Source organism: Achroia grisella, unplaced genomic scaffold (assembly GCF_030625045.1).
Source record: "Achroia grisella isolate CSIRO2021 unplaced genomic scaffold, CSIRO_AGI_Agris_v1 utg784, whole genome shotgun sequence".
Lineage (NCBI taxonomy): Eukaryota > Metazoa > Arthropoda > Insecta > Lepidoptera > Pyralidae > Achroia > Achroia grisella.
Genome location: NW_026713024.1, coordinates 1,220,237 through 1,242,746, shown reverse-complemented (window position 1 = coordinate 1,242,746; position 22,510 = coordinate 1,220,237). Strand labels below are relative to the sequence as shown.

General features: G+C 34.6%; 2 protein-coding genes across 2 annotated transcripts; one reads left to right on the top strand and one right to left on the bottom strand.

Moving 5' to 3' along the window:
- Positions 1–252: 252 nt before the first annotated feature.
- On the top strand, positions 253–6,828 carry LOC131851547 (diphosphoinositol polyphosphate phosphohydrolase 1). The gene is made up of 3 exons (XM_059202056.1): positions 253–700; positions 797–952; positions 6,193–6,828. Exons 1-3 carry the CDS (start codon positions 602–604, stop codon positions 6,406–6,408), a joined length of 471 nt encoding a protein of 156 aa, XP_059058039.1. The 5' UTR covers positions 253–601; the 3' UTR covers positions 6,409–6,828.
- Positions 6,829–10,947: 4,119 nt separating this feature from the next.
- Positions 10,948–22,234, bottom strand: LOC131851532 (protein CC2D2B). Its single transcript, XM_059202038.1, has 11 exons — positions 21,837–22,234; positions 19,199–21,040; positions 18,927–19,117; positions 18,632–18,752; positions 18,258–18,432; positions 17,498–18,142; positions 16,396–16,716; positions 16,241–16,318; positions 14,826–14,986; positions 13,534–13,651; positions 10,948–11,133 (listed from the first exon to the last, which is right to left on the bottom strand). The coding sequence occupies exons 1-11, from the start codon at positions 22,232–22,234 to the stop codon at positions 10,948–10,950; spliced, it is 4,236 nt and encodes a 1,411-aa protein (XP_059058021.1).
- Between the last annotated feature and the right edge of the window lie 276 nt (positions 22,235–22,510).

Here is a 22,510-nt window from a genome sequence, read left to right as displayed (position 1 = left end):
GTTCCCTTTATCGGTTTTATTGTTGTTTATGTGACTATATGTGTAAGAATATTGTAAAAAAATTAATTTTCCAATTTGAATCGCTTAGAAATACGGTAGATAGTAGAATTACTCGTACATTTGCTAAATTACTTTGTAAATATTCTCAATGAGGCAGTCCATGAAGTCCACTTTTCACTGCGTTTTGTACTTTTTGTGAGACCAAAGGCAATATTAATTTAATAATATTTTTTATGGCAATACATGTAAGTGTACTTCCGGTTGTCAGCTGATAAATTCCCTTTTGCTTTCCAAAACCTATTTCGATTTTCGCAAAAGAAAACGTCAGGCACCATTCAACATGGGCTTGAAATACGCGATCAAAAGCTAGTTATAGCTAAAATATTGCTCTAATTGTAGTGTTATTGTTATTATAGTTTCCTTTTACATGTACGTTGTGTAACTTTATAGTCGAAAATGGATACGTTTATCATAGGATACCTCGGTTATGGCGTTTGTTGATCATTAAAAAATTACGTTTGGTTCATAGTTTTCTTTATATTTGATGTCAGCTTTTCGTTTGTGATCGTCTGTTTCGTTCGTGTTTAAGTGTATTCTGAAAATGGTGAAAGAAAAACCTAATTCAATTCGGATTTACGACGATGAAGGTTTCAGACGCCGAGCGGCGTGTATTTGCGTGCGTTCGGACGCCGAAACAGAGGTTAGTGTGAAATTTTGTTGTAAATTCAACAAATTGTGTATTAAAACTGTATTGGATGCGAAACGTGACGTTGTTATGTGTTGTTGTGGTGCGTAGGTGCTTCTTGTGACGTCGTCTCGCCGCCCAGACAACTGGATAGTGCCCGGTGGCGGCGTGGAGCCGGAGGAGGAGCCCTCGGTGACGGCAATGCGGGAAGTGCTCGAGGAGGCCGGCGTCATCGGCAAACTTGGTCGTTGCCTCGGAGTGTTTGAGGTGAGCATATGTCACAGATGCTATGCTATGCTGCCTGACCTCTACTGCGCCATGTAATCAACAAGTTTTTATATCATACTTACACAAGGTGTATTTCATAAAAACCATATTGAATATACATTTTTTTTTCGGTAAATCCCACACATGCTACATGTGAGTTTGGATTTGATTGAAGACACATGTATTAGTAGTTGTCTATGGTTTACAATATTTCTATTAACAATAATCTACACATTGGGCTTAACTAGAAATATATATTACAATGAAGTATTGTTATAACAAACTTATTATAATAACAAATGTTAGACAAGGAGTAGGTAGTTGTTACATTCAAAACAGGTTAAAGGTAAATAAAAATTGGTAAGGAAAACACATTTCCTTTTCAATTAGTAAATAAATAATGATTGGTATACTCACTTGATATTTTAATATTATTGACAAATTATATATGTAACTAGATGATCCCGCAACATCGTCTGTGTGGTTTTAACTTTATTTTTCTAAAATAAAAGTAGGCTAAGTTACTCCTTATTACATCAGCTACCTGTCAAAAAAAGTCCCGTCAAAATCGGGCCAGCCATTTCAGAGATTACTCGGAACAATCAGACAGACAGACAAAAATTGTAAAAAGTGTAATTTTGGTGTATTGTATATATTATTATTCATATGCATGTTGTAAAAAACTGGTTATTTCAATATTACAAACAGACACTCCAATTTCATTTATATGTGTAGATAATTTAATTTCCAGCAATAAAGTCTATTATTATTATTAACTGAGACATTTCACATTTCTAAAGCAGGCAATACACACTTGACACATCAGGTGTCTCAGGTGTCCATAGACTATGGTAAAGTTTTATCATCGGATGAGTTGTAAGCTTATTTGCCACCCTCATAGCATAAAAAAACCATGGTATCTAGTCTCAAACTAAGTAGAGCTTTTAATATTGGTGCTAGATATCTGATAAGAGATACATACACAATTTTTTTTATTAAAGTGCATATAACCAATACCTGAAAAACAGAGGCAGGGGATTGTTCGCAATGTAATCCCATTATCCCAAGATCCCAAGATGTTATCTTCTTAGAAAGGATCTTAACCATTGCGATAAATTCTTAGTGAATTCACCACAATGGGCTAACTGACCGGGACCTTATGCTCATATACTCTTTTCCTACTGGTGCATTATCATTGTTTAAAATATATACCTGAAAAGGACTTGGATAAATACAAACAACCATACTCCTGCAGTATGTAACCCTAGACAATAGGAAGTAAATTGGTATACTAAGTTCATCAAATATAATTAAACCTGATTGCCAATTTATTTATTTGTTCATTAAATATATAATAGCTAGCTACTCGCCCCGGCTTCGCCTGGGTGTACATGTATTATACATATAAACCTTCCTCTAGAATCACTCTATCTACTATCTATTAAAAAATACCGCTTCAAAATCTCTTGCGTAGTTTTAACGATTTAAGCATACATAGAGACGGACTGACAGCAACAGCGACTTTGTTTTATACTGTGTAATAATGATGATATTATAAACGCGAAAGTTTGTGAGTATGGATCTCTGTTACTCTTTTACACAAAAACTACTGAACAGTTTTTGATGAAACTTTACAGTAATATAGATTATGCATCAGAATAACATATAAGCTATATTTTTTATAGAATAGTAATATATAATTTAATTGAAACAAACTTGTTTACTAACGATAACTTGTCATGTTAATTACAAGCAAACACGTTACGAGGTGCTAGTATAAACACGCGATACATATAGCTGTTAAATTGCATAAATATTTGTCGTCAGTCTGTCTGTAGGTGTATACAGCGCTGGCAGACGTGTTGAGAAAATGTAATTTAATGATTCTATCATAAATAAATTAATGTAAAAAAACAATAAACATCTAGTTATTGAAAGTATTTATTATACACTAAAAGAATTAAACAAATTAAATATGGACATTATGCCCTAAGTATGAACTCATTTATAGTTATTGATGTAACTAAAACACTTTGATCATGAACTCTGTAATAAATTACTTACATAATTACATTATACCTACTGATCATTTGCATGTTTCAATTAAGATTATGATATTAATTACGTCTGTTTAGATATAGTCTCTCATCAGGGGTTCTTCAAAACTTTCATACTTTACAATGGATACATCCATTGTAAAGTATGAAAATTTACAAATTTCTTGATTGTTATAATATCCCGGTACAATCTCAGATTGCCATCTAGTCCCAAGCTAAGCAGAGCTTATGTTATGGGTACTGGACAACTGATATAAACACCTAAATAAACTTTCTATATAAATACATTACATAGAAAATACCCAGATTGATAGAATCAAAGGTGTCAATACAAATATATAATTATTTATTTATTTATTTATTTCAGGCAACTAGGTCCATATTATAAATACCTTATAGACTAACATACATATAATATAATATTTAAAAACTAATACATTGATATTGTCTGTGTGATCACGGCACTGAAGACGGCAATCTGCCACGTAGCGCCGATATACCACACCTTTCGGCCAGTAGACCTCTTTCATGAAGGTGGGCAGCAAGTCGGTGGGGACCAGGGCCACAAACGCTTTGAAACTCGCGTTGTGACTCGACTTCAGCTGCGTCACGCAGCATATTCATTGCAGCATAATAATAATAATAGTAATAATAATCTCAGAACAGTTTACACAGCGCCATCTAGACCCAAATTAAGCTAGCTGAAGCTTGTGTCATGGGTACTAGATAACTGATACAAATACATAGATAATGTTTTTTTTTAATAAATAAGTACATATTACACATAGAAAACACCCAGACTGATACAAACAATCATACTCATGAATACAAATGTCTGTGCCGTGCGAGGAATCGAACCAGCGACCATCGGACGTAAAGCGGTGTGCTAATCCGCTAGACCACCGAGGTCTTCGAAATGTTTGTGCCATGTTTCTAAACATTTCACTTAACATGCCCAGTTATTTGTATATGGAATCCAATGTATTTGGCATGCTTATGTGACCTGTAATTTTATTGCCTTTTTTAACTGAAGAGAATGAGAGAAGTACAGTATTTTTATTAAGCTTTGTGTGACTTGCAGAGATCTATTGTGCTCTCTCTTTTTTAGAGTCTAGGCCAGTCAGTAACAAGAATTGAGGGATATTCTTAGTAGCAATGTTTTATATCTGCATTAGTCACCTTTCAACAGTTTACAAAGTAAGCTGAAGTCGGTGATACATAAACATACAAATAAAATTTCCTTTTAACTCTCAATTATTCATCCAAAAAGCGTATGAATCCCACTGTACTGATAATGTAGTATTAGATTTATTTTTACTATACATGACACAAATTTTGCATATGATCTATCTGTGTACAAAATCTCATGCAAATCCGTCCAGTAAATGTAGTAGTCACCTGTTGATAATTTACAAGGAATACAATAGTAACACTTTGTGTTCAGTGTAAAATTTATTTTTAACATATCTATACATATAATTTATTTATATTGGTTGTCTGTTTGTAATATTGAAATAATCGGTTTTTACTACATGCATATGAATATAAATCGGTACATACACCAAGATAACATTTTCTACAATTTTTGGCTGTCTGTCTGTTTGTTCCGGCTAATCTCTGAATTGGCTGGACCGATTTTGACGGGACTTTTATTGTCAGATAGCTGATGTAATAAGGAGTAACTTGGGCTACTTGTATTTTAGAAAAATAAGTTAAATTCCACGCGGACGAAGTCGCGAGTACAGTTAGTTAACAATAAACATGACTGTACTGTCTAGTTTGTTCGTCACGATTTTATAACCTGCGAGATTTCAAATTTACTTGTAAATGGATCAGCAAATATTTCTGTTGAAGTCAACCTTGTTTTGTGGGATTACCAGGTGACTGATTTTATGCGCGCAAGCAACATTGACGTCTATGATTATTATTGCTAAGAAAATATAATATTAAAATAACCGACATTTTTATAGCGCATATATACTGTCAATACATATAGTCAAGTCTAGAAGGAGGTAGTTATTGTACAAAGTTGTCCATATATCATCTTGATCATCTGGATAAATGGCCCTTCACCGCGCGTTTTACCAGAAACTTATTGAAACAAATCACCTTCCAGCAATGGGGAGCCTTACCATCGGGGGGATGGGGGTTGTTAGTAATGTGGACTAATGATCCCATTACCAGCAATGCACCAAGTTAGGTTGACCTCCACGTTGTTCCACCTGGAAACCATCGTGATAAATTCTTGGTGAATTTGTCAGGATGGGCTAACCGACCTGACCTCATGTTCATCTTATCATCTTCCACTGGTGCCCCGCCCGCGTAAACCGTTAGCGCAGGCGGGTGCACTATTCCATTATAATTCATAAAAAAAAAAAACACTTACCATCAGGTGAGCCGCAGCCTCGTTTGACTATGCTATAAAAATGTGTTAGTTATTTCGCAGTTATTTTTCCGCGTATCAACATCTGTACTGTATTAAGGTATAGCAGTGAAATTAGAGGGTAACACCATAGTCCTAAGAGATGGCAATACAATAGTACCATAGGCGTTATAAATTTATTTTATAATATCTATGAAAAGTGGTAATAAGCGTCACCTATAGACGGACGTCCTGTTCGTCTAAGCGTCACCTATAGACTAACAAAACGTTCGTCTACGCGTCGCCTATAGACGTACAAAACGTTCGTCTATTTGCGACTTGTAGAGTCTCTGAAATGATTTGCCGTCAAATTTATCATCCGAACACAATGTAAGTTTTACCCTTACCACAATAAAATACCAGAGTCTGTTATAAATCTGCCACAAAAAAGATTTAAATGTCAAATAAAACAGTTCCTTTGCAAAAAAGCTTACTATAAAATTGATAAATTCCTTAACGATAATAATGTTTTTATAGAAAAACTTTAAATCCATAGCACTGACAATATTATCTGATTACACTAATAATGAGTGCGTAGCGATTTCTATGTTGATTATCGCATGCCTCTTACTTGTTATACTGTAATTATTTATATAAAAAAAACATCTATTAAAAAGAGCAACACACAAGTTTCTTGCTCGTTCTTCTTGTGATGAATCTGCATTCCGAATGAGTGGTAGAATCAAAATATGACTATTCAAAAGTGCTTGTAATGAGTTTATTTGAATAAAGATTATTTCTATTTCTACTTACCGTTCCAGAACCGAGAGCACAAACACCGGACGGAGGTGTACGTGATGATGGTGACGCAGGAGCTGGCCGAGTGGGAAGACTCGCGGCTGATGGGCCGCAAGCGACAGTGGTTCTCTATAGACGACGCGCTCGCTCAGCTGGCGCTACACAAGCCCATCCAGCGGCATTACTTGCAACAACTGCGGCGCTCCAAACAGAACAAGAACGACGACCCCGGCAGTTAAGCTGTCCCGCTAACATCGAAAAGGTGTTCGCCACACGCGTCAGTCAATATCAGCTAATTAACATTTATCATCCCCCTGAAGTTAAGGAGTAGACAAATGTCCAAATAAAATATATTTCTAAAGTGACAATTCGAAAAAAAGAAATTGATTTTTTTATTGTAATGATCGAACTCAAAAAACGATTTTAACATTTGTTTTTTTAATAGGAATCAACATTATATGGGTATATGTCATTGTCAAAAACATTTGTGATCACTACAATAAGTCAGATTCCTATTTGTATAAATGTGGTTGTTTAACAATTGTTCTGCCATACCTTTAGATTATTCTAGAATATTATATAACAATTATATTCCTGAAAACATTTGTATTCTTGAATATGAGTTTATATTTTTTTTTATTTATGATAATGGAATGGTACACCTGACTGTGTTAACGGTTTACATTGACCAGGCACCAGATGGACCATGTTTGGTTGCCACCATTGTAGAATAAAAAAAATGGAGGATGATAAGATGAGAATGAGGTTATGTCAGTTAGCTCAATGTGGCAACTTTAGCAGGTAATTCTCATTATGGTTTCCAAGGGAAAGTGCGTGGAGGAAAAACCAGAAATGGTATATTGCTTGCAAGGGGGTTAATAGTCAACATTACTAACAACCCCCTTTCACCCTCACAGTTTATATTGTATTGTATTTGTGTGAAGGAGGGCTATATGAAAAACTAGTAAGAATAATACACTTTAATAATTTGTAAAATGTATTTTAAGTAAGAGCATAAAAATATAGCAAAGAAAATGTTTGAAATTAAAAAAAAAAATTCTGACCCCTAACTGCATGTTTTTATATATCATTACATAGTACTCGGCGCATAGCTACTGATAATAAAGTATTTGTGTTAATGTCGATAGAAAATTTAAAAAAAAATGACTGATTACAGTCAAAATTTAAATTAGGTATGTTTAAATTAAAGAAAGTATTATTGTGGTTCATTTCTGTAATTCTGTAATATTTTCTTTATTTCCAATACATTCCCAATATTTTATAGCAATGAGACTAAGGGAAGTAAAATATTAGAGACTAAAGGTATGGCAGTGAATAAAACATTAACTGATTTCTAAAATATGTTTTAAGTATCTAGTGCTCATACAAACAGACAATACTTTATTGACAACCGATAATATACATATTCATATACACAACAAATAAATAAATAAATAAATAAATAACAAAAAAATACAATACATTTATATATTTACACTTTTGACAAGGCACCATGAACGTAAATCTACTTAATGTTACTAGATGGCGCTATGTAATATGCCTAGAACATTTATTATTAACTGTGTAATATAAGATTAAACACTAACAATATGAAGGTATTGAAATATAAAGCGCCATCTATAAACTTCATCGGCCCATTAACGGCCATTTTGTAAACAGTGACAACTTATTAATTCATTATGGTACGGCTACATTATCTGTGGTTTCGTGTTGTTCAATCCTCCATGAAATTCAAATTGGGGATTGAAATTACCACGGCTTGAGCTGAAGTTCAAACTCTTAGCAATGCCCTCAGTCTAAAGTCGTATCCGTCAGGCAGGAGGTGGCCTTCAGGCGCTCCATAAGTCCTTCCGCGGGTTTGGAGTGCCATCTGCACTCGCCCCTTATCGTTCGGTGAAGCTGTAAAGGCCAGGTCGATCAACAGGATTAGAATGGTTCGAATAGAAGTGTACGCATTCCCAGGAATTTGGGAATTTGGTATGTATTCTACACAAAACAAGAAATATACTGCCCTAACTGTTATCTGTGAATGTTGTGGTCAACGCACATCGTGCAGTTCGCTGAGTATAATTGAAACCTAATGTGACATTGCGCAAACTTGCCGCAGTCTCTTGGATAAATTTTTGGTTTGATATTGTAATTTATACTTATGATTTTTTGCCCCGACTGCCCTACACAGGCAAATCTATCAGTTTAGAAAGCTGAAATTGAGAACACTAGTTCGAAAAATTAAATTTATTTTTAATAAATTAGATTTTAAAATTGGCATGAGCAAGGAAATTAATTGTTCCACGAAAGTAAATTAATAAAACAAATAAAAAACAATGTGAATAGACTACTTTAGATAATGTGGCCGTAGCGTAATAATGTTATGATAATTATACAAAAAAAATAATAATTTAATGTCTATGGATTTGTTTAATATTGTCTCTCTGAGTGGAGGCTTACATTGGGCCAGTTACTGACTTAAAACTCGAAACGAGTCAGTGCTAACTCGCTAGTGCCGTCGTATACATTGAAATCAAGTGGGTTTAGTCTATCGGATATTTTTGGAGTCTGTGGATTTTTCCCGCCACTTTGTCAGTGTATAATGACGTCACTAACTGTCAAAGATGTCAAGCCAAAATTCCAGAATAATTAACAGGAGATGGCTAATGGCAACACAAATCGCCAGATCCAAAAGAAGAGAAAAAAAATAACAGGCGCCAACTTTTTAGATATTTTTTATCTAAGCTAACAATAGATTAATTCATGACAAATAATCCATTCGTATCGTAATCCGGTGAAATATAAGAAAAAAGTAATCGTAGTACAAACACTGGCGCCAGTAACTGACCCAATGTAGAAACCTTTTGTGCTGATTCTGACTGAAGTGTTTGAACTTGAACGTCCGAAATGGACTGATCGGTGTATTATTACGCCGTTCAGTTTGTATTTCCATTATATATAATGTTTTAATAATTCCGTCATGACTAGTCATCCAAATCGATGTTATATATATGGAAATGAGGTTCTTCCTTTAATGAGACGAGGACGTATGGGAGACCAGCGAACGTAATCGGTGAACACCTGCAAAGCGCGGCCGCAAAAATGCTACGCAAACGCTAATACCTAACTCTGTAACTTACCTTTTTTCTACTTTATGTATATTTTTATACTACAATGGAATAAATGTTAATTTTATTTTGTTAGCATTAAAACAAAAAGACATACGAGCTCTATTTTTATTTAAGTCCTCAGTGAGTTTTGAAATAAATTTTATATTGGTCTTGTCGGGTTTTCAGTTCTGTATCCCCGTACTCCTCAGGGTACTGTTTTTTTTAAAGTTGCATCAAGAATATTAGGACTATGCGCAGATTTTATTCTGTATCTGTGGTTTAAGGAATGTAATCACTGAACTATTTTTCAGTTGCATTGTGAAGCGTATAACTTAACATAACTTGTAAAGAGAAAAGGACTGTGGGTTTTTTAAAACATAAATAAATAAATACAGTCATTATGAGAATTGCTATATTTTTCCGATCATTAAAAAATATATTTTATACAAATAACTAGATACCCACCCCGGCTTCACACGGGTGTACATGTATTATACATATAAACCGTCCTCTTGAATCACTCTATCTATTAAAAAAACTGCTTCAAATCGTTGCGTAATTTTAATGATTTAAGCATACATATGGACGGACAGACAGCGACAGCTACTTTGTTTTATACTATGTAATAATTATTTTAGTAATATTTATATTCCAATTGATATATAAACAAATTGGAATATACTTTTATTTTGTATTATGATTAGGCTTTATTTATATACCAGTTTTGTTGTATATAAGTATTTTATTGTAATAATAGTAATTTACAGACAGATAAAGTAATGAAGAACAGTATAAAAAACTTAGTAATCTTCTGATTAGAAAAATAATGATAATAATAATAATAAACTCTTTATTGTGCACATACAATACAATAAGAAAAACAGTAAATAAAAAAATTACAAACGGCTGTCTTATCGCGATAGGCAATTTCTTACAGACAACCTGCTAACAAGCAATAGGACTAACGTACATAGAAGAGGTAGATGGCAAACACAAGACACTATAATTATTAAACGAAGAAAAAGACATACATAAATAAACTTACATATATACAACATATTGGAAGATTTCAGAAATAAATAGGAAAAAATGAGCTATAGATACAGATAATGAGTTTAGACGATTTTAAAATATTGCATGAGATTGAGCAGATCCAATGGAGAGTGGTAGAAAGTTCCAGAGACGAATGGGTTGGACAGTGAAAGAGTTGGAATAATACGATTAATGATTAATAATCGTATTATTATATTGTTGGAATAATGATTAATATTTCTTCATATTATAATGTAGCATGATGGTATTACATCACCACTGTAGCGTTATACAATAATCATTACTTATTACAAAATATATTGTAGGCATAAAAATTACATAATCTAAATATATATAACTCAAAGGTGACTGAAGTGATCTATCAACGCACAGCCCAAACCACTGGACGGATCGGGCTGAAATTTGGCATGCAGGTAGATGTTATGACGTAGGCATCCGCTAAGAAAGGACTGATTAATTCTACCCCCAAGGGGATGAAACTTTGTACATTTTAAACCGATCGGGCTGAGACTGCATGCATAAAGCTATTATGACGTAGGCATCTAAGGGGATAAATTGACGCGAGCGAAGCCGCGGGCAAAGGCTAGTAAAACTATATAACACACATTATATCCTAGTAATACAAGTTAGAAACACCCATACACTAAGAACGTTGTTAGGGTAAGCGTACACTTCCACTGCAAGTCCAAATTCAGCGTTAGGGTCGTCGTTCATGTGTGCAGCCGTTGACTTCACGCGTGACACGACCGATTTTGTATTCCCGTACGGCATGTTTATCGGGAAACCGAATATCTGAAAAGGAAATTAATTTCGTGTATATTTTATATATTATATTGACGACCTCGGTGGTCTAGCGGTCAAGCACACCGCTTTACGTCCGATGGTCGCGGGTTCGATTCCTCGCACGGCACAAACATTTGTATTCATGAGTATGATTGTTTGTATCGGTCTGGGTATTTTCTATGTATAAAATGTAATATTTACGAAAAAAAAAACATATCTATGTATTTGTATCAGTTGTCAAGTATCCATAACACAAGCTTTAGGTAGCTTAATTTGGGTCTAGATGGCGCTGTGTGAATTGTACAGAGATTATTTATTTATTTATTTATTATTTATAATAGAATGGTACACCCATTTGCGCTAACGGTTTATGCTGGCGGGGCACCAGTGGGGGAAGATGCGGTTAGGTTTGTTAGCTCATGGTGACTGATTCACCAATATCACGATAGTTTGTGGGGAGAACCACGTGGAGATCAACCAATGTGGTACGTTGCTAGCAATGGTGTTATCAGTCCATGTAACAATACCCTTCCGCTATGTCTGTAGTTTGATTGGCATATTGTCGTATTTCATGAAATATAGGCATAGTAATAATTTCAGGACAATTCACACAGCGCCATCTAGATTCAAGTTAAACCAGCTAAAGCCTATGTTATGGGTACTAGATAACTGATACAAATACAGAGATATATATATCTTATATATATTTGACAGCCTCGGTGGTCTAGTGGTTTAGCACACCGCTTTACTATCCGATGATCGTGGGTTCGATTCCTCGCACGGTACAAACATTTGTATTCATGAGTATGATTGTTTGTATCGGTCTGGGTGTTTCTTATGTATAATATGTATTTATTTACAAAAAAAAGTATCCATGTATTTATATCAGTTGTCTAGTACCCATAACACAAGCTCTGCTTAGCTTGGGACTACAGACATTATTATTATTATTATATTATATATATTTCGTAAATACATAGAAAACACCTAGACCGATACAAACAATCATACTCATACTCATGAATATAAATGTTTGTGCCGGGCGAGGAATCGAACCCGCGACCATCGGAAGTGAGGCGGTGTGCTAAACCACTAGACCACCGACGCTGTCGATATATATTGTAAGTATGTACCGTATATAACATCACGGTCAATTTAAGGTGAAAAATTACGAATTACTTTTGTCATCAAAATCGGCATATTATTTACTAAGAAATCGTATGATACGCAATAAATACAGTACCTACAGACCTACAGAAACTCCTGTCTCTTGGAGTAAGTAGTATTAAAGTTGGATATCAATTATTGCATTTGACACACACACACCCACAAGTATAGTCTATGACAGTAGAACGTTGTTCAAAGTTATGATGTTAATCGAATTTCGAATCGAACCCACGACCATCAGAAGTGATTCGGTAAACTAAACCGCAAGACCACTGAGTGCGTTATGAGTATTTTTTTTGTATGGAATGGCATCCGCCTGCGCTAACGGTATACGCTGGCGGGGCACCAGTGGAGGATGATAAGATGAACATGAGGTCAGCTCAGTTAGCCCATCGTGACAAATTCACCAGGAATTTATTTATTTATTTATTTTATAAAAACTTTAATGCACATAATTGAAAGTACATATGGCGGACTTAACACCATGCGGCATTATCTACCAGTCAACCATGGGTGGTGCAGAGAATAATTGTTGGCGGTGCAAATATAAAAAATATATTAAACCATACACATAAAAATATACATGAATAAATAGCTACATATATATATATATATACATACATAAACCATACATAAAGAAATATTTAATAATCTGACAATGAAATATCATGTACTGCCACAATAATGGAAATAAAAAAAACAACACGTATACGTAAAAATAAAAAACAATGAGAAAACAGGACACAGAAAAGGTTACAAGTTTAAATAATGTTCCCGTAATTTACGTTTGAAAGAAAATCTACTCGTGACGGTTTTGATATGAAGGGACAAGTCGTTCCAAAGTTTGATTGCCTGAATGGCGAAAGAATAATGGACGAAACCAGACAAATGAGCAGAATTTATCACGATGGTTTCCAGGGGGAACCGCGTGGAGGTCAACCTGACATGGTACATTGCTAGCAATGTCCACATTACTAACAATTCCCTTCCCCAGTGCGTTATGATAGAGTTACCAGAATTCTGTTCCGCCTGTGAAGAGCAAACGCTCAAATAGGCCAAAAAATACAGGAATTTAGTTTTTTACCCGGCACAAATTATCAAAGAACAAATTGTCTTGCGTAGATCGATCGATTTAATACTAAAAACGGAGCACCATTCGAATACGGGACAAGTCAGTCCCACCGGGACATTTTAGCCTAAAATACGGGACGTGTGGTAACGCTAGTTAATAGTATGACTTACCCTATAAGTAACCATGAGCTGTTTCATCCTTTGACTGTACCCGGGCTTGGGTTCTGTGGGGTTGAAAGTCCAATACTCCCAAAAAGGTAGCAACTCGCGCAACAATCCGCTGCAGTATCTGGGATTATGGATAATACGAAGTCTATTTATTTATTTATTAAAGGAAAACCAAGGCTATTCAAGTACATTAAGATGTACTTGAATAAAGTCGATATATATGTCACAATAAGCCACTGACAGGCTTTCACTAATAACAATAGACTAATTCTTAATAAAATTACATCACTACGTATAAAGGCATTACAAAGTTAACAGAGAATATGAAATTAATTAACAAGAGTACAGTAACAAATAGTAAATTTATAGAAATATATACATATACATGATTTTCAATAATAATTAATTGTTATTTAAAGAAGGGCTCACTTAGTTGGTGTCTCGCTGATTTAATATTATTACAAAATATATCTATATTAACTGTTTTAGATAGTTTATTAAAATTGTTGCTAGCTCGCCAGGGAAATGAATTCTGCTTATAGTTCGATGACACTAGGGGAACAGATAGGAGAGGATTGTGCCTTGTTGATACTCGTGGTACATTAATGGATAATTTATCCAGGAGATTCGGGCAGTCGACAGCACCAGAGGCTATTCTCATGAGATATGTAATATCCGCGATTTCCCTACGCTGCTCTTATACTTATTTCTATTATACTTCTCACTATAATTTTGGATATATATCTACACATGACGCACTTTCAAAGTTAGTTATTATATTACTTTTTCGTTTCTTACTGTATTTATTTATATACTAGCTGTGCTCGCAGTTTCACTCGAGTTAAATTTCAATATAAAATATAGTCTGTGTTATTCTGATGCATAAGCAATATTACTGTAAAGTTTCATCAAAATCCGTTGAGTAGTTTTTGCGTGAAAGAGTAACAAACATCCATACTTACAAACTTTCGCGTTTATAATATTATTAAGATATACATAATATCTCAAGACAATTCACACAGCGCCATCTAGTCTTGGGAGTGCCCATAACACAAGCTCTGCTTGGGCAGAGCTTGTGTTATGGGCACTAGACAACTGATATAAATACTTAGATATATTTATTTGTAAATACATACATAATATACATAGAAAACACTCAGACTGATATAAACAATCATATTCATGAAGGAAAACGTTTGTACCATACCAATCGAACCCGCGACCATCTGAAGTAAACCGGTGTACTCAACCGCTAGACCACCGAGGTCGTCAATGATATATCCAGTTCTCTATACCTGTTCCAAATGGTCTTCATGTGTGGTCGCCATTTCTGTATCTTAGTTCTAATCTTATTCTCCAGAGCTTCCCTCAGTCGGGTCACATCCGGCGGAGAGCTGTACAGCATCGAGTCGTTCACTATTGGCTGTCTCATTACGAATACAGTTTTGTCAAACACCTGCGTAAATTACTTTACTGTAAGGGGCCGTTCAAGTATTACGTAAGCACTATAGGGGGGCGGGGGGGTCTTTTCTTTGCTTATTTTGGATGACATGGGGGTGGGGGAGTCTGTATGATGGTTACGTCATCGGTCGTAATTTACTTTTTTACACGAATGGCAACCCTCACATTGTCTTTGCTAAAAAAAACAATACATTAATTGAGAGATGTTTACGTAAGCATGGGGGGAGGGGGTAAGAGCTTTGCTTACTTTTGCTGACAACGGGGGATGGGGGGTAAATAATTGTGATAAATCTGCTTACGTAATACTTGAACAGCCCCTAAGCGTAGATACTTTTTATTTTTTATTATACTACGATATTGGCAAAAAGCATACGGCCCGTCTGATAATCGACTACCGTAGTCTATAGACGCCTGAAACATCAGGGGTGACACGTACGCGTTGCCGACCAAATTCAAATTCAAAATTTCTTTATTAATATAGGTCTATTACAGACTCTTATAATATGTCTTGAGATATGTCTCAAGATATATCATAAGAAATATATATGACCCTTAAGAAAGCTTAATGTTCTTTGAAAACGTCGTTCTTCTTGAAGAACTTCATGCTACAGTCTATCGAGAAAATCTCGGCAGGTATTTAATTCTATGGGTATTTTTTTATTTTTTTTTAGTTTTTATTATTATTAACCACAGACAAAGTCCGTGCTCTTATTAAGTTAATTTTTACATTTTTGTTAGACTTAAATTGATTTATTTAAGTAAATCTATTTTGATCAGGCCCCATATAACAATTTTATGGATATCAATATAATATAAAATCTAATATAAAAATAAAATAATAATACAAATTTACCAAAACTAAGTACAAATATGGGTATTTAATCTAAGTGTATACGGGAGGAAGCTCCTCTGAAACCGCACTGTCCGAAACTCCTTAGTTTCCATCATATTTCGTTCGATGTGATCACGAAAAGGTTTCAGAGGAACTTCCTCCCGCGTACACTTACATTGTGGAATGAACTACCTGCTTAGATTTTCCCGAAAGACTATAGCGTGGGGTTTTTCAAGAAGGGTATATTAAGGTTTCATAAGGGTAGAAATGCGCACGTGACATCCCTGCTATTTCGCCGTCCATAGGCTAAGATACCCATTTACCATCAGATGTGCCGTATACTTGATGGTTTCGTTGTATCATCAAAATCCGTTAAAATCGTCAAAAATAAAATCGATATTATTAAGTTCTACTCACAGCCTGCCAATTCGATGATTTTGAAAAATCAAATGATACGCTTTCACATTCTTGAGACGTTTGTACATTCACCCAAATCTGAGAATAAGAACTTATTATTAGAAATTTCGTTGTCGGTAGCAAATTTGTCATTTCGTATCGAACACAACACTTACGTTTTCGTTGTCGAACACATAATCCACAGTCTTCAGCGGACAACTGACATCTCTCAACTCGTACCTCTCCCCGCTAGTTGCGTCATGAACGTACCACAGGTACCCTTCCGTGCGATGCAGCAAACCCTTCTTAAGCAGCTGATCATTTAACAAAACAATTCTTCGATTTGTCATATCATATTTGGTAAGGACGTAACTGGTCTGGCCTCGTGGAAGACCAACTCCGATAGCTATCCAACATTTTATGCCTAGGTAGAGGAAGTAGCTGGCTAAAAGTATGCTGTGGTCAAGAGGAGAGCCGTACAAAACTTTTAGGAGTTCCTGGAAGCGAAATTATACTAATAAAAGAGCAGAACTCATAATGGCTAGTGAAGCCGATACAGTTAAGCGTGGAGTGGTGAAATATTCAGGAATGAAAACGATTGAAGTTTACAGCTGTCCGTGGCCCTTGCATATATAGAGTGAGGATAGTGGACGCGTTCGCCTGCTGTGCGAGGGAAGTGATAACTGCTATAGGTGTCGCTATCTACGCACAAGCGGTTGGATCAATTTAATTACCAAATAAGTAGGTATACAGGTATGTAACATTAAATTTTACAGATACACCCTACAAACAAACAATATATTTTAACAGTAAAGTATTTATTTATACATATATATAGTAAAAAGTAAGAATGGGTTTATATATACATTATGGTTATTTCTATATGGTTTATGTGTTTTTATTTTTATTAATATTTTAGTTTTATTTTACAGGTCCGGTTTGCAGTCGCGAGGCACGTCGGCTACAGCTAGCATTTAGATTGTAAATGATATTAACTTGTTCCGCAAAACCTTTGAAATCCTCAATCCCTCAATCCCTCAATCTATAGTCTATCAAAAACGAAGAGGAATATTGAGAAGGGTAAAATGATTTCGACTTCTAATTTTTGGCCTGACAGTCGATAAAATTGAATAATGCAGTTTACGTGAAATTAATCGTTCTGAATTTCAGGACATTCAAGATTTCGACGACATCTATAAAAGAAGCCTGTAACTACTTGGAAATAGAATCTAATAAATTTAAACATATTCAATATTCATTCAGGAATTCTTCACTTACCACTCCCAACAAAGTGACAACATGAGATTCTGTAACTTCATACGTCGGTATTAATGCTACGTATCTGACTGCAGCGTTGATCAGTCTTGTCAACTGACTATCTCCACTCCTCCAGCTCCCGTCTCTCGTGCCATAAGTGGATTCTCTCTCATCATTAACTGTTTGACTCGATCCTCTATCATCCCTCTTGTCGCCGCTATTTTTTGACGAAGAACTTTTAGAAAATCCCGAGCTCTTCGACATCGCGGATCCAGTTCTGTTCTTGGGGTTTTTAGGAAAGAACTCATAATCAGGCAATGGAATTGGTTGCAAAAACTGCGTTACACATTTATTATGTCCTGCACTGTCTACGAACGTTAGAGAAATGTTTCTTGATGGAAAATCATTCAGATATTCTGTGACAAAATTGTTCAAGTGTTTTATCAGGTAATCGTCATCAGGACCATTCGGTATCGGTTGATTGTATACCTGTAACCCACTTAAATGGGAGAGGTTTGTGGTTATTTGAAGGGATATGAAAGATGTGTCCTTTTTCATTAGTTGGGTTATTTCTGGTATCAAAGATTGTGTACGCTCTTTCGTTCGACATAGTGTTTCATACCCGAATATTGTTGGTGGAGAGTTTATTTTGAAGGTACCGCGTAGCTGAAATCGTATAAATACTATAAAGGTATAGCAGCATTAAGATCAAAAAAAAGTGAATGATTCTTAGAATCTGTAGATGGAGGCTAATGTCTAACAGTGGTCAATGAATACTTACCATGCCCATAGTGAACACAGCGTACAAAGGCACATGAAGTGTTCCCAACCATTTGTTGTAATACCGGTAGTGTACCGTCTTGCTGTGAGTGCTCTCATCTTCAGCATAGCCATCACCTATATTCGCTTTGTACTCATCGTAAATATTTATGTATATGGACGACAGTGGATCAGGTCTAGGGAGACAATAAGTACCGTATTATAAACAAACTTTTGGCATAATTAGCAAATCTGCATGTATGTTTATTCTAAGATTTGTTTTAATAGCTCATTAATAAATTCTTGAGTATAAGCGATGGTAGGAGGTAGTTAAATGAAATGTTTTAAAACAAGTTTGTTTCTCAAACACCAATTCTCTCTTTGGTTACTACTTGCCTGGCTTTGATTTTAACAGTCTGGTTCCAAGTTGGATGGCTGCCGATAGCAGTGGCAGTCTGAACCGATACGCCATGATAGCTCACCCTGACAAATGGCCTCAGAGGACGTACTTTATACCCTGAAAATTAATGCTTACCAGAAAATTTAAGTCGTACTAAAATCTGTATCGTACTAAAAATGCATTGAAATTTCTAACCACACAATTGACAGAACAACTAAAAATCAAATGCATCTTAATTTTAGAATTTGAAGTGCGCTCATCAAATTCTATAATCTAGTACAACATAAATACCTGCAATTTTATCCTCTGACTCGTTATCTTCACCGAGGATTATATTTTTCCTATCTAGTAAATTGAAAGCCCTTATCACGGTAACCTGTACCTCCTGTTCTTTGTACAATGACTCATTAAGAAACTGCTGCTTTGTGCTGCTCGATATAGTCGCTAGTGTTATAAATTTCGCTTCATTTGCAATAATGCTCCTACAATTTGAACAAAGAAGAGTTCATGAAACATCTACTAAAATACATAACAATCATGTTAAAAAAACATAAGCAGCTAACCTCAAACTAAAACTTTTGAAATCTCTAACGACATCTTTGTGTGTTTTCTTCAAAAGGTGCTCATTAAGATTTCTCAGCATGTTTTTATTTAATTTCTGTACGTACTTAGCTCCTATAAACCTTTGCATTTCAAGAGGATCCATGTCCGCATTTTTACTATGAAAATATTCAATATCAAATTCCTTCTCCTCACTTATTTGCAGACAATTCAATTGCTCTGTTGAAATCTGGCTACCATGAAGAGGAACCAATTTATTTTCCACATTAACAAATCCCCCAATGTTTCTCAAATGTAACAATTTCAATCTTACATATTCTGGTTTACTTTCTTCAGGGAAAGGAAACAGATCATCAACTTTATCATCGGGTTTGCAAACATTTCTCAGCATATTCATCATTTTGTCATCTCTCTCTATATCCTTTTCATATAATTTGCCAATGATATCTGCAAGTATGTCTATATTAGGTTTATCTATACCCTGCATTAGTCTTTTGAGCTTTCTTCCTATATCCATTGAAGATTTTATGTTTTCAGTATAGCTATTGCTTAATTTTTCATTCCAGCCAATTCTTAAATTGATTTCACAATTTGTGTACAGTTTTCCTTCGAACGTATTGCTACTTTTAAGTCTTATCATATTTTGTTTGGCTATTTCTTTTATATTAAATCCACTACCGACAGATTTAGTATTGGGTTCTACAATGTCTTTATATACAAAATTTTCTGTTACAAAATCAGTTTGAACGTAACATTTTTTAATATCTGATAACTTCTTCTTTAAATATGCAGCACCTTCGCTATTTTCTGATAAAACTATAGTCAGCGTGGTATTATCTGATATTATTTGTATAGAAAACGTTTCATTGAACTCTACACTAGAAATATCTTTACTAGCACATTGTTCTGATTCACATACAAAAACATCATCGACGAAGATTGCAAGACAGTAGGTGTAAAGCAAATTATTTTTCCCAGATTTGTTATTCAATAAAAGTTTTGCATCGTCTGTTAAATTAAATTCTATTGTCTCTCTCAATAGAACATAATTCACAATTTCTTCTGCCTGTTCTCTTAATACATCTTGGTTAACTTCTAATTTGGGTTTACTTAGATTTTTTCTCCTAGAATATTCTATGTTTTGATCTTTTTTCATTTCTTTATATTCAATATATTTACTAACATACTCATATTCCATTTTACAAAGTAAATCCGTAAATTCTATATTGAAAACTCGATCCCACTCTTCTTCATATTCCGTATCATTCATACATTTTGTTTCTATGTGCAATATATAAGGCGTAGTAATACTTTCAGTTTTTTCTCGGATCATTTCTATATCCGACCATAGAACTATAATATTATGAATCAATTGTTTTCTAGTCTTTAATGTGTCTAAATATTTCTCTTTAGATATTAGCAACTTAGCTGTATATTTCCTGACAGTGTCGTCGAATCGTATGTCTGCATTTTTATTTGGACTAACTTTTATAAGATCTAGCTTAAGATTGTCTTTTGTCTCTCTGTTAATTCTAATCTCTTTCGCTAATTCCTCTATTAATTTCTGTTTTGCATTATATTCATCTAAAGTTTCGAGAAGTTTAACACTGAGTAATTTTTCTATAGAATATGTGTGATGGTGTTTAAATTTTAAACTTTCAATGGTTATGTCTAAAAATTTTGGCGCCGTTTCGGTGTCTTTGTTTATATTATTTGAAATAAAATTTTTGAACAATATTGGCTCAGTATATTGTACAGGTATATTCGTTGTTTTGGAGACAGCGCTATCGAGGACTCTTGGGAATACGGGACATAGATTTACCATGTTAGATTTTCGCCCCCATCTAAAATTATAAAAAAAGCAATGTGCTTAATTATTAGTAAAAATATGTTGTTAGTAATTAGTATTAATAGTTTTCGTAATTAATATAAGTTTTATAATCTTAATTAGGAATTCATCAGCGTCATAAATTAGCTTGTGGAAATTAACAATTTAACAGCTACCCTCAAACGAGGGTAAAATGAGTTAATTACAGGCAATGCCCTATATTATTATTACCGTTAGTAGATTTTGTAACAAGTCGTCTGCATACACACCTGTGTCCACCTATTTTGTCCCCAAGTAGCTTGCTTTGTAAGCTGTGTCGGTGGAAGAGTGAGATATTGCAGTGAAATTATGGGGTAAGGAGGTATGATACCCAAATTGCCTAAAAGGCGATATATGAGGGGGCAATGTAAGATGACGAGAAACAGATAACCTTCCGTTTATTTGCTAGTTTTTATAGAATAGCTAACAAATGAGCTTGCAGCACATCTGATGCGAAGTGATAAATGTGCGCCCATGAAAACCCGCAACTCCAGGAGAATGGCAAGTGAGTTCCCAGCCTTTTAGGAAGGGGAAGGTGAGGCAAGGATTTATGAAAAGGATACGTGGGAGGAGGATGTGTCTCTAGAGGTGTATTTCCTTTACTTCCAGATGGAGAAAGCCTATTCGTGCTGCACAACCACGAGAAGTCATCATTCTTCTTAACTGAAGTAGCCGACAGTAGGGATAGCAATAAAAATATAGAGTAACCGAAAAGACCGTGTATGCTATCCTACCACATAAAAAAAATTAAGAAATGGGTCCTGCAAGCTAACCTGTATTCAGAAACTGAGTGCAGCGGCTGGAAGGGTTTATGTAGCTTCTGGTTCCAAGGAATTCTTAATAAGCAATTACTTTGTTGTTCCGCAATATTATCAACAAAAGTCATAATATTTGAAGATATGGGCACTGCTGTCGACGCCAATTCAAAAGTTATGATATCCATTAGATTCGTTGTTTTATCTTTTTTATCTTTACCTCTATTTTCGTTACTCTGATTACCGGTATTTACATCGACTTGTGTAAAAAAGTCGTCGTGTTTTAATGTTTTTGCTGAATATTCCGTCAAGTCTGTTCCTTTTTTACCTTTTTGATTTATTTCATGGTATTCTTCAATCTCACTATCTACTGTGGAATTAATAGAAAAAGAATATAGTTCTATATTTTCCGACATAATATTTTTAAATAAGTAACAATAATGTATGATTTCAAATTAAGTTTTAATATTATCAACGAAATATGAAAACAAGCTTTTGTATTGTTCCGCCAAAAGTTGTCATGGCAATTAAGAAGCGTTCCTGGCAACCGGAATTTCTTTAAACTTATATTTTTCTAATATAATTACAGAATAATATTTCTATCTTTATAAATACTTTTTATTGGCAAGTAGGTATGAGGTAGTTTTGCTTTTTTACAAATGTATACCTTTTCATTAATTTATATACGTAAT

Bases quoted from the DNA above. Each gene is read 5' to 3' on its own strand.
- LOC131851547 (XM_059202056.1), top strand. From the start codon at position 602: ATGGTGAAAGAAAAACCTAATTCAATTCGGATTTACGACGATGAAGGT. The intron at 701-796 runs GTTAGTGTGAAA...TGTGGTGCGTAG, and splicing joins GTTCGGACGCCGAAACAGAG to GTGCTTCTTGTGACGTCGTC. The intron at 953-6,192 runs GTGAGCATATGT...TTACCGTTCCAG, and splicing joins GTTGCCTCGGAGTGTTTGAG to AACCGAGAGCACAAACACCG.
- LOC131851532 (XM_059202038.1), bottom strand. From the start codon at position 22,234: ATGTCGGAAAATATAGAACTATATTCTTTTTCTATTAATTCCACAGTA. The intron at 19,118-19,198 runs GTTAGCTGCTTA...TTCAAATTGTAG, and splicing joins TTCAAAAGTTTTAGTTTGAG to GAGCATTATTGCAAATGAAG. The intron at 16,717-17,497 runs GTAAGTGAAGAA...TTTCGCTTCCAG, and splicing joins TTGTCACTTTGTTGGGAGTG to GAACTCCTAAAAGTTTTGTA.